The 12,563-nt window shown below is 46.8% G+C and overlaps 1 protein-coding gene across 4 annotated transcripts in view; it reads left to right on the forward strand.

The window, feature by feature from the left end:
- Positions 1 to 12,563, forward strand: part of WWP2 (WW domain containing E3 ubiquitin protein ligase 2) — a 66,988-nt gene that overhangs the window by 40,268 nt on the left and 14,157 nt on the right. For all 4 annotated transcript variants that reach the window (XM_083164752.1, XM_083164753.1, XM_083164751.1 and 1 more), the window contains 6 exons: positions 3,252 to 3,333; positions 6,570 to 6,698; positions 7,490 to 7,574; positions 8,271 to 8,342; positions 8,943 to 9,031; positions 9,922 to 10,081. In XM_083164752.1, coding sequence (XP_083020878.1) covers positions 3,252 to 3,333; positions 6,570 to 6,698; positions 7,490 to 7,574; positions 8,271 to 8,342; positions 8,943 to 9,031; positions 9,922 to 10,081 — 617 coding nt within the window. The remainder of the gene's footprint in view (positions 1 to 3,251; positions 3,334 to 6,569; positions 6,699 to 7,489; positions 7,575 to 8,270; positions 8,343 to 8,942; positions 9,032 to 9,921; positions 10,082 to 12,563) is intronic.

A 12,563-nucleotide genomic window follows, 5' to 3' on the forward strand; every position in this document is an offset into this window, starting at 1 on the left:
GACACACAAAAAGGTTAACATAGACAAAGGTCGATATAGACTAAAGGTGGAAAAGGCCAACTTGAGTTTATCATACCCCCCCCCCCCCCACACACACACACACAAAAAAAGGACTTGTTCATAATATACCACCATGTCGGCCTTATTCATGTGGCCCTTTTCCACGTTGCCGTTTTTGCTTGTGTCCACCTATTGTCTATGTCGATCTTTAGCCTGTTGACGAATAGTGGACAACATAAGGACTGGCCACCTTTTTACCCGTACAGAGTGTGTAATGACTTGGAACGGTCAGGACCATGGTGACAGCCAGCGTATAATCAGAGTTTGTATTAATGGCCGTTATGCTCCGGTTCCCCAGGCCTCAGTAATGGTCGTAGTCTCACAGGGTTAAACTGCTGCTCACCCTGGTGTAATAACTGAATAGTATTAGCAGTAATGCCAAAGCATTCTATCATTTGTCACTTCATTATATAGCGTCTGCATAGCCTGTTAGCATTTCAAAAACATATTGGTTCTTATATTTCGGGGGGATTTTTGGGCAGGGGGGGGGGGGAATTGTCAACACACACAGCAGTAATTCTGGTGCGCCGTATGCCCCAGAGGTAAGAACCTGGGGGATTTGCATGGAGCGGTAACATGATGGCGGCTTCTGTTTGAGTTCCTGCCAGTTTTGTGCTCTCCCCCCTGAGGGCGTCGGCGCTCAACGCCTGCCTTAAAGGCTGCTCTGTCTGAGCCGAGACTGCAAGGACTGCGGGCAGGAAACTAATGCCATGCTTTAAAACAGTAGAGCTGTGTATGTGTAATAGGTTATATATACGCATTAACTGGCCAAACCATCTCGGATAAAGTTTATGTAGATGTTCTGTGAAATGCCTCGCACCCCCCCCCCCTCCCCCTCTCTTCCTGCTCTCCAGTACCCAGGGGACTGTAATGTAAAGTTACAGGGCTTTAGTAAAGGCAAATTGCTTGTGACTTCTTTAGCACGATTAAACTCTCACACCAAGTTGAGATTTGAAACCATTTCAGCGTTAGTGTGTGTTTGTAAGATCTACACAGCCGTTTTGAATTACACCTCTGTGCACACATCCCTGGGGAGACTTGTGGGGAAGATGCTGTGTCTAATTGGCAGGAGAGAACTTATATATATAGACAGCCAGGCAGGGAGCGCGTGTGGGAAGATAGAGGACAGAAAGACTGACATAATGGTGTGTAATTAGCCAGAGTAGGGATATCAGCCTCCGCTGGGCTCCTGTTGACGGTAAACATTCCATTTTGGAATGTTTGTCCAGAGAGGCAGAGTTTGGATTTAGGCGTATGGCCGACGAGCTGCGCAAACAGTTCTGGGGTACACAACATGTTATTACTACCACAGCTTGGTGGGTGGTGGTGGTGCTGGCCAAGGGTGCTGCAATCAAGTTAAGCAATTTGTCTTTGAATGAAGTGTCTGACATCCCTCTAACCAAAGAAGCTCAAAGTAGCAGATCAAGACCTAACAGGGAACATAGGGATTTATATTGGTTTGTTTGTAAAGTAAACAGTGGTGTCACCTGCTGTGTGTGACATCATCGAAACCTGTTACCTGGTTTATCTCCCCAACTCTTGAATAAGTATATTTTGTTTTTTAGTTTTTTTCATCCATATAAGTAGCCACATAGCCATTGTGGGATTGTCCCCTAGTCTGTAATATGTTAGTGTTCTGTGAGTTGCAGGTTAGTATTATATGTTCTGCACTCTCCCCAAAGCTATGAGGCCTGTCCTCCAGTTAGGTTTGAGCATTCAAAAGTAAACTTGTAACGTGAAAACAACATACACTGCATAAGTGCACCCCCCCCAAAAAAAAACACTACTATGGTTCAGAAATTGCAATAGGGAATACAGTGAACTGCTGTGAAAAGCTGTCTCTAGAAGGGTTGGGACAAGGGTTCCATCAAAATGTTGTTCGTGGCCATAAGCAATGTATCTGAAGGTTTTTAAAAGTTGTCAAATTAATGATTTTTGCAATTTGGGGCAGTACGGGTTAGGTGGGTTTACTCTGGGTACTCCGGTTTCCTCCCACATCCCCCCCCCCCCCCCCCCCCCCCCCAAAAAAAAATATATTGGTAGTTTAATTGGCTCCAAACAAAAATTAACCCTAGAATAATTTTTTATTAAGGAAAAATGAAAGGGGGCAGAATCTGTAGTTCTAGCTACATTGGTCTTGTGCTTAATCTTATGACCGCTGTACCATGGCTGCGTTCTCCTCATCCGGGCGTGGTAGATATGCCTAACGATCGGGATCCCGACAGTCCGTATACGACATCCGAATTCTGTCCACCGGTACTCTGACAGGGGGGCTGCGCTTGCCACAGGTTCTGTTTTCCCTCTATGGGGGTCATGGACACCCACGAGGGAGAATAGTCCATGTTGGTCAGGATCCCGAATGTCGGGCAGTCATCCGGCACCCACTCATCCATGTTATGTTTCGTGTCTATATCCTCATGCTATATCTTGTGTCTATATCCTCATGCTATATCTTGTGTCTATATCCTCATGCTATATCTTGTGTTTATATCCTCATGCTATATCTTGTGTCTATATCCCCATGCTATATCTTGTGTCTATATCCCCATGCTATATCTTGTGTCTCTATCCCCGTGCTATATCTCGTGTCTCTATCCCCATGCTATATCTTGTGTCTCTATCCCCGTGCTATATCTCGTGTCTCTGTCCCCGTGCTATATCTCGTGTCTCTGTCCCCGTGCTATATCTCGTGTCTCTGTCCCCGTGCTATATCTCGTGTCTCTGTCCCCGTGCTATATCTCGTGTCTCTGTCCCCGTGCTATATCTCGTGTCTCTGTCCCCGTGCTATATCTCGTGTCTTTATCCCCGTGCTATATCTTGTGTCTGTATCCCCATGCTATATCTTGTGTCTCTATCCCCATGCTATATCTTGTGTCTGTATCCCCATGCTATATCTTGTGTCTCTATCCCCATGCTATATCTCGTGCCTCTATCCCCGTGCTATATCTCGTGTCTCTGTCCCCGTGCTATATCTCGTGTCTCTGTCCCCATCCTATATTTCGTGTCTATGTCTCCATCCTATATTTCGTGTCTATGTCCCCATGCTATATCATGTGTCTATGTCCCCATGTTATATCTCGTGTCTGTCCCCTTGCTATATCCTATAGCAGCTATATCTGCACTCCTCACCCATGCTATATCTCATGTCCTTGTGCTAGGTCTTATGGCAGTTTCTCTTCTATTTCTTTCAGAGAAGCGACAAGATAACGGGAGGGTTTATTACGTGAACCACAACACACGTACCACTCAGTGGGAGGACCCACGGACACAGGGGTGAGGAAAGAACTACCTGGTGCATGGTGCACTTGTAACACAAGAGATTTGTATGAAATAGTTTTGCATTAATGTGACAGAACTGATGCATAGTGTACATAAGATGGAATCAGGAATACACAAGTAACAATGGGAGGGGAAGCATCCAAAGTGTACTCATTGTGATACCAGGGAGAAGGTCAGAGCTGCAAGTAAATGACCGGAAGCTGAAGAAACAAAACACAGTACAGTAAATAAGTAGCTCAGAGATGAATCTAACTAATAGTCTATCGCCTTGTCAGTGCAGCTAACGTCTAATCTATAGTATATGGGAATAAGGAATGAAACGGATACAAGTGAAAGAACTTATTGCTTTCCACAAATGTTCCAAGTTTAGGGTAAGGGTGAGCAGGATAGACAACACCCCAGCCTAGGAACATCACAAACATAAAACCTAGTACATAACAACCCATTAAATAAAACACAGGCTGAGGAGTTGTTGTAGAAAGTGAGGATTGTCTTTAATTATAACCCCCAGAATCTGAACTAGACAAGGACCTTTTAGACACACGGTGCAGCCTACCAAGTGCCTTCTATGTGTTCTAATATAGCTAAATATATTCTCCTATTATCAGGGGCTCTACCAAGACCAAACCCAACCCGAGGCCTAATTCAGACTGGATCGTAAAGCACATTTTTTTTCTCTAATGGACAAAACCATGCTGCACTGCAGGTGGGGCAGATGTAACCCGTGCAGAGAGAGTTAGATTTGGGTGGGGTGTGTTCAAACTGAAATCTACTTTTCAGTGTTAATTAAAGCCGCCAGTATTTTCCCTGCGCAGAAACAGAATAACTCACCCAAATCTTACTCTTCCTTACATCTGCCCCACCTGCAGTGCACATAAATGTGCCCATTAGAGACTGCGATCCTGTCTGAATAAGGCCCTTGGTCTTGGCTGATTGGTTCTATTGGCGATCAGTATAGAACCATGTCCTTGCCAGTCTTAGGGATCAGGAAGATTTGAGCTTCCTACATTTCTGGTTATAAAAAAAAATGATTCCGTATTGCAGTGTTGGTTAAACTCGGGATGTCATGTAAAAGCTATTAGTAAATCTGTTCCGGGCAACTTATATTGTGTTCAGAGTTCGGGTGGCAATGTTATCTCCTCTTCTGCCCAGAGAGCTTCTGCTGAACGGGGGTAGGTCAGGTGGCTGTAGGGAGCACAGCGATCGTGTTCTGAAGGCTGCGGTATTGGAACAATATGTTGGCGGTTATACAGTGTCTTGTAGCAGAGTGAAGATTTATTTGCTATGTTCATGGGGTTTGCAATCCGATTTCCTGGGAATTTAATGGGATTGACAGCGGTTTTACATTTGAGCTTGTGTGCGTAGAGATTGCTTGCTCCATTGTCTAAAGTGTGCAATCTTAAACCAAGGCAAGCAGAAGCTAGTTCAGTAGTGGGAATGGAGACTTATTTCTTATCTGCTGCATCCAGTTCAGTCTTATGTTTAGCGCCTGTGAGGTTTGCTTTGAGCTGCGCTAGTAATGTATTGTGCCTGAACTCACAAGCTATATAAACCTCCAAATTCATTCTTCTGGATCACTGCCCCTTCTAAGAATCTCCATAAGGGCGCACCAATGGTAACCCATCGATATGTCCTCTGGAACTGTTGTTTCCGTGTAGCTGTTAAGGGCATTTTGCATATGGCCCAAGTGGCATGCCCCAAGGTCTATGGGGAATCTCCACAGCAATAGCCCTGTAGTAGGTAGTATAAAGTCACCAGAAATAGACTGCGTGGACCATTTATTAAGTAATAATGATTTGATGTGGTCATATCATGTGTTAGGAGTAAAATTGAAATGCTTATCACCACCTTCTCTGGTCATTTCCTTGAAGGCCTTGTGCATATAGTAAATCGTCTTGAGTTAAGGATGCCCAATGAAAGAAGGGCACATACGGTTCCTTTGTGGTTTCTGTCGATCACGCAGGTTCAATCCGTTTTGAGTTCCGCACTGTTAATTCAGCAGTGACTGACCGACGAGAAGTGTATGAAAGAGTGGTGGCGGGTCATTCTGGGGCCCGAACATGTTAGTATAGAAGGCTGTTGGTGGCCATAGGTAAAGTATTGGAGGCTCTAGGAAAAATGTTAGCCAGCAATTACATTCCAGCCATTAAAGGTGTTCCGTGGATTTTGGGGTACATTTAACTCTATTGAGATTTATAAGCCATTTACCTACAAGTTAAAAAAAAAACAATCAATTTGTCCCAATGGAACCGGCGGTAATTGAACGCAGAATGCTAACCTAATTCACAGCCAATGGAAGCTGCCCCTGTATGTTCCACTCTAGAGTGCATGCACAAGTATCACAGAAATACATGGCAGTTGTCCATAAAAACCAATCAGATCGTGTCTTTCATTTTCCATAATGCAATAGAGCACAGGTTCTCAAAGTCGGTCCTCAGGACCCCACACAGTGCACGTTTTGCAGGTCTCCTCACAGAATCAAATGCAATAATTAGCTCCACCTGTGGATCTTTCCAAATGTGTCAGTGCACCTGTCGGGTGACCTGGAAACCGTGGACTGTGTGGGGTCTTGAGGACCAAGTTTGAGAACTACTGCAGTAGAGAAATGATCGCTAAAACTGATTGGTTGCTATGGGCAACCTCCCCAGTTTTCACTCTTAGAATCGTTAGTACATTTACTCTTTAATTCAATGCAGCCAGCAAGGGCGTTTTTATGGGGAGTATGGCTTGTTTTCGTGGAGGATCGGCAAAAACCAGCCATCCTCACCGTATAACCCCCTCGCCGACCGTTTGCCCTATTCTATGTTCCAGGGAAATCTTCTCCATCAGAGGACGGCGAGGATTCCCCTGAACGGCGAGGTTCGCGGCTAATGCAGTGAGCCGGCTGCAGATAACCGCGAGCCCGTTTTGATGGCCGCGCTTGCCGTTTCCATCTCGCTTTTCAGAAACAGCGAGGTGGAAACGGCGAGTGCAGGGGGTTGGGTTGAATACTGAGGGTGGGCTATGACGGCGAGCATAGTGTGTGTGAGAAGAAGACCACTTTGAGTAAATGATCCTGTTTGTACAATGCACGGATAGCTGTACATATTCCCCACACGATAGAGGTTGGCTGAAAGGGATGTACTGTATATGACTGCAGACAAGTTGTGTCACTATCGCTGAGCAGCATTTTGTGTGTTGGATGTGATCTGATGAAATCTAAACCACCTTCCTCTGCTCTTCCTCCCCAGTATGATCCAGGAGCCAGCTCTGCCTCCAGGATGGGAAATGAAGTATACCAGTGAGGGGATCCGCTACTTTGTAGATCATAATAATCGCACAACAACCTTCAAGGATCCCAGGCCTGGCTTTGACTCAGGGTATGTGTGACCAAATGAATAAAACCGGAGGAAAGCATAGGGGCGGTATAGACCATCGGGGAAACACAAGTAGGAAGTGATCAAGAGGAACATGAACTGAAGTGGGCGGGGAAATCGAGATGACGTGGGGGAGGGGCCTACCAGTGAGTGGCAGAAGCTGGAATATGGGTAATTGTCTGAGACGACAGAGTAACAGGCAAGATACTGGGATTACATTTAATAGGATGAGATATTCAAAAAGTGAGAGATTTGGTAAGAAATGTCAGGGTTGTTTTTTTTTTAAAGCGGCCATCATTTACACTGCAAAATCACACTGGTTTTGCAGTGTGAATGATTGCCACTTTAAAAAAAACTGGAGACTTCTTACCAAATCTCTCACTTTCTGAATCTCTCATCCTATTACATTTCACCCTGGGTATTTGTGGTGTGACAGGAGGAGGGTGGTCATAACCTACACTGTTGGAACTTACATATGCATTTATCCCTTTTTGTAATTGAGGGGTAGATGTATGATGCAGTGATAAGGGAGGAGAAGGGAGCCAGAGGAGAAGTGACCCATGGCAGCCAATCAGCACCGAAGTAACATCTTTAATTTGCATAATATAAAATTATACATAGCAGTTGATTGGTTGTCATGGGCCACGCCTACTCTGGCTCACTTTTCGTCCCTTATCACTGCTTCATACATCTACCCCAGAGTCTGTCCCTTTTGAGTGAATGAATCGGTACTACTGTATATAGCATGTGAGCCTGCAAGTTTGATGTTAAATCATTACCCTTTTTCATTGCAGGGTTAAATCAGGAGGGTCGCCCGGAGCGTATGATCGCAGCCGAAGCTTCCGCTGGAAATACCACCAGTTTCGGTTCCTGTGCCATGTAAGTCCCATAAATCCTTCCTCGTGTAATTATCCCTAAATATCCGTACCATAAATAGTCCCTCCCATTTGTACCCACCAATCTTACAAGACATGGGGGTTAATCAGACCGTGATGCTGCAATTCGCAGGCCAGGCGATTATCGATGGACGCTACGATCCGTAGGCATACACAGTCTATGTGTGAGGCCTTCCTGCCTTAAAATACTGCTACTTTTTTTATTGCTGGACGTATGCAAGGTGATAGACAGAAAGCCGGTGTTCGGAAGTGGTATCCGGACGTTTTCTGGGAGTGTCAGGGAAAACGCAGGCGTGCCCAGGGGTGTGTGACGGCAGCTCCGCCCCGATCAGCCTGTTTCTATAGCAGCTGCCTAGTAAGTCTGGGGCTGCGCATAGACCGCACACACTGGGAAAATCAATTAATAGTGAGCGGCTTGCGAATGGATTTGAAGCTAATCGCCGATCCGGCTAATTTTCGCAAGCTGTGCTAAGCAAATCGCAGGCTTGCGCGGGGCGGGATTTCTCTCTCTGGCAGGGCGGCAGCTATCTGATCGCAGGACTCTGCCGTTTAGCAGAGCAGCAATCCGTTCTGAATAACCCCTCTAGTGTCATGCAATGTCTGTGCAGCGCATGTGCTATGTCTAATGCGCATCTTTATAAGTATAGAAATAACTGAATTGTCCTTTTCTCCCTGATAGTCCAATACGCTCCCGAGTCACGTGAAGATCAGCGTATCTCGACAGACGTTGTTTGAAGATTCCTTCCAGCAGGTAACGAGACTCCTAGGCGTAAACACAAGAGCGTCTCTCTTTCGGAAACTTAAGATGTTACTGCAGAAGATCTCCTAATTGTTATCGGGCCCCTCATTAACCCTTTAAGTGCCAAGATCTCTGTGAGAGATTTTCAAAAATATCCGCTAAAAATTCCAGCGTCGCTCACATTTGTAATTTAAATTGAAATTAAAAAAAATGTTGTGTAGAAAAAAAAAAAGATGATATTTCCTATATAACATAAGCGTTACACGTCATTGTGATGAATAAAAATGTTTGCGTGGCAATTTTCACGCCTAATTTTAAAAATTCACTTGGCGCTCAAAGGGGTTAAAGCGTGAGAGCTGAATCCTGACCATTAGGGTTATGAGTTACATAGATCCGTCAGTGCACACCCTCCATGCGCTACTGATAGGCCAGGCCTGTGGCTCTCCCACTGGTATGAAACTACACATCCCCAGTTATGCTGGGATGTGTGAGCCATAGATCGGCCAGGCCTGCTTTAGGATGATGCAAGTTGTTCATGCTGGGAATGGGTATTACACAGTACCAGGGTGATCATTTACTGCAACTCACCTACAATCTTGCTGCTCTCCTCAGATCATGAACATGAAACCATATGATCTCCGCCGGCGTCTTTACATCATCATGCGTGGCGAAGAAGGGTTAGACTATGGAGGCATAGCCAGGTAAGCAAACTATGACATCTGCTGGTGGTCAGAAGTATGAGTAGGCCATTGTAGCCCTTGGGCAGCACATCAGGAATGTGGTTTCTGTATGCATACAGTGTATTTAATGATAGGATGTAGTATTTGCAACCTGACCGATCTGATATGTAACTTGCAATGGCATTTCGCCAAAGTGTATCAATCGTCGCTGTATCGCATCTTACCCGTGTTGCTGTGTCATATTATGGGTTCTCAGTCTGACCTTGCTTTACCCAATGCTGGTGCCCCATGCCTGGGCTTTGGGCTCCTAGGTCTCTATCTCCCTAGTTCCTTGGTGTCTGGATCTTCTGCCTCTCCAGGCTTTCAGCTCTTGGATCTCGGGCCTTATTCTTCATAGTTCATATTGCTTATCTAGTCTGTGTTGCTCCTAGATTTTGTGTCTTCTGTGTCCAGCTTCATACATCCACACTTGTCCCTTGACTCTTGCATCTTCGGTGGTCCCTTGGCTCCTGGCTTCTGTGTTTCTCTCTGTGTCCTCCCAGTGGTTTTACCCTATGGTAGGTTACGTCAGGCTGTTCTACCACAGGGTAGAACCACGGACAGGATACGGGGAGCTCTCAACAAGGAGCCGAGCAACTGTGAACGTTCTCCTTGCAACAGCTAAATGTACTCCTCTCTCTGTGTGACCTGTTTCAAGGGCCCATAATATAATGTGTGTGTATATATGTGTGTGCTTGCCTGTAATGGTTGAGATGGTCATTCTGATTTAAGGTGTATTGTTATTTGTCTATATTTAATGGTGTTTTGCTTGTCTTCCCTCCTTTTACTCTTCCTTCTCCTCTTCCCCAATCTTCTCTTCGCCACGTTCCTTGTATCTCCCCATCTTCTCTACACCCTTATTATGTCTACAGAGAATGGTTTTTCCTACTGTCCCATGAGGTGCTGAATCCCATGTACTGTCTCTTTGAATATGCCGGCAAAAACAACTACTGCTTGCAGATTAACCCTGCCTCGTCCATAAACCCCGACCACCTCACCTACTTCCGGTTCATTGGACGCTTTATCGCAATGGTAAGTAAGAAACTTGTCTGTAGCAGTGTAGTGTGTGTATCCTAATCCATCCCTTCTGCAAAACTGTCTGTGGTCGGTACTTGTGAGTTATCCGGGCTGCCGATTTTTTTCATCGCGCCCGAAATCGTGGGCATCGCGTCGGTCGTGGCCGTTATAAGGAGCCGCGACGCGATGCCCGCGATTTCCCATAGACAGTAATGTTAAAAGACACGATGGACACGATTTCCGACCCGATTTCCCATAGACAGTAATGTTAAAAGACGCGATGGACCCGATTTCCCATAGACAGCAATGTTAAAATAAAATGACAATGTGAAATTGGGCAATATGGCCATTTCACATTGGATATGTTTTAAAAAAAAATGTTTCATGGCCCCCCACCACCGTTAACGCCACCCCGCTATTGACGCCAACCCGAAGCGTGGCGAGCGGCGGCGGTACGCGTCCTCCGACCTTTTCATACCCCTACTATCCACTAGGGCGTGGAGTGAGAATAGAATAGTGTGGCGAGCGCAGCGAGCCACCGAGCCCGAAGCGTGGCGAGGGGACGCGGACACCTGTGAAGCCCGCAAGGGCACGCGGATACCTGTGAAGGTATCCGCGTCCCCTCGCGGGGCTCGCCACGCTTGCCACGCTTCGGGCTCGGTGGCTCGCTGCGCTCGCCACACTATTCTATTCTCACTCCACGCCCTAGTGGATAGTAGGGGTATGAAAAGGTCGGAGGACGCGTACCGCCGCCGCTCGCCACGCTTCGGGTTGGCGTCAATAGCGGAGTGGCGTTAACGGTGGTGGGGGGCCATGAAACATTTTTTCTCTTTCAATGGTCCTGGTGACACAGCTCAACACTGGGGATGTAGGAGGGTCCGAAGGAGCCAGGCACCTATCCTAAAGTTTTAGAGGGTAGGCTCCTCCCCTACTGCATCCCTGGACTCTCCAGTTCGTGTTAGGTGCCCACTGGAGTGGGTGCTATTCTAAAGGGCTGCAGGAGCAGCCGAAGAATTAGAGTAGTTAGGGGATTTTTATTATTTTATTAACTTTTACCCTAGCTAGGTAGGCTCAGTGTGAGGATTCTCATAGTGAATCCTCACACTGCTTGCGCAGCAGGAGCTGACAGAAGCGCGTCCTGTCAGCTCACTGTGCACAGGGGAGACACTGTCTGGTCTCCCTGTGCAGCGCTTATAGCCTTTTCTAAAAGGCTGCCTGGGCTCCGGAGTACCCTGAAACCGGCTCCACGTTTAGGTGGGGATCATGGGGGACAGGCGCTCCTTGATGGCGGCGGCCATTTTATGCGGAGCTTACACGCTGAGCTCCTAGATGAGAGGACAGCAGCGTTGTGACAGGCATGTTCCAAGTGATCCCCATTTGAGGGGGAGACACTGGAACTAGGAAATCCTACCTAAGGAGCGGCTTGCTGGGGGTGGTTGGCGCCAAAAGGTCACGGACCCCGCAGCAGCAGGGACCTGTGGTCTCTTCCTTCACTCTGACTTTGGCGCCTTTCAGAACGCTTGCAGCGGAGCTGAGCTGGCTTACTGATCCTGGCAGAGTGACTTGGATTTCCTGGGCATCGCTTCCCCGCAGTTGAAACCAACAGACAGATAAGTGACTGGGTGCATTGCTCTGTATAAACGCTTGTACATTGTTTGCACTGTGTATACTGATAGATATACATTTATCACTTGCATCATGTCTGAGCATCAGGCTGTGGTTTTGGGGGAGGGAGCCCTTAATGCACTGAGCGCGTGCAATGTTTGCACACAAAAATTTGTCCCTGAGCAGATGGCCAAGGGGGGCTTATGTATTACTTGCGCTGATGTGAGACCCATGGGCAGTGATCCCCATAGGGCAGAGCATATGGAACCTGCGTGGGCCAGGGCCCTAGGCAGGTCAGTAAACGCTTTGGTGCAGCTTTTGGACAGTCAGAGTGATGGGCTGGTAGAATCACAGAGACCTATGCCATCATCTCAGCAGTCGTCTGGCTCCTTGCCTCTTACCCAGGCAGATCCTGCACTTATCCAGGTGATGCAGGATACTGCAAAAGGCATTAACAGGTTCAGTGAAATGCTGGACAAAATGGATGATGTGGCAGGGACCCCTAGAAGGTCTTATGCTTTAACTACTGTGGTAGATGAAGAGGAAGGAGAGTATACTGACATCCCCTGGGATCAGGGTGATGATTTGGAAGAGAACTCTGCTGCTGGTATAGAGGATCTCATTGTAGCTGTGAAGCAGGCTTTAAAGCTGACTGTGGAGGATAAGACTCCTGTTAAAGGTGTTTTTAAGCGACAGCGGAAGGAGGCTGTTACTTTTCCTTCAGATGAGGGGTTACAGGAATTGTTAGAAGGGGCTTGGAAAACTCCTGATAAGAGGCTTCAGATGCCAAAACGATTCCTTAATCTGTACCCCATGCCAGAGTCTCATGCGGAGCTCTGGGAAAGGGTCCCAGTTGTGGACGCTTCAGTGGCACGTTTGTCCAAGGCTACTG

Source organism: Crinia signifera, chromosome 11 (genome assembly GCF_055691185.1).
Source record: "Crinia signifera chromosome 11, ASM5569118v1, whole genome shotgun sequence".
Classification (NCBI taxonomy): domain Eukaryota; kingdom Metazoa; phylum Chordata; class Amphibia; order Anura; family Myobatrachidae; genus Crinia; species Crinia signifera.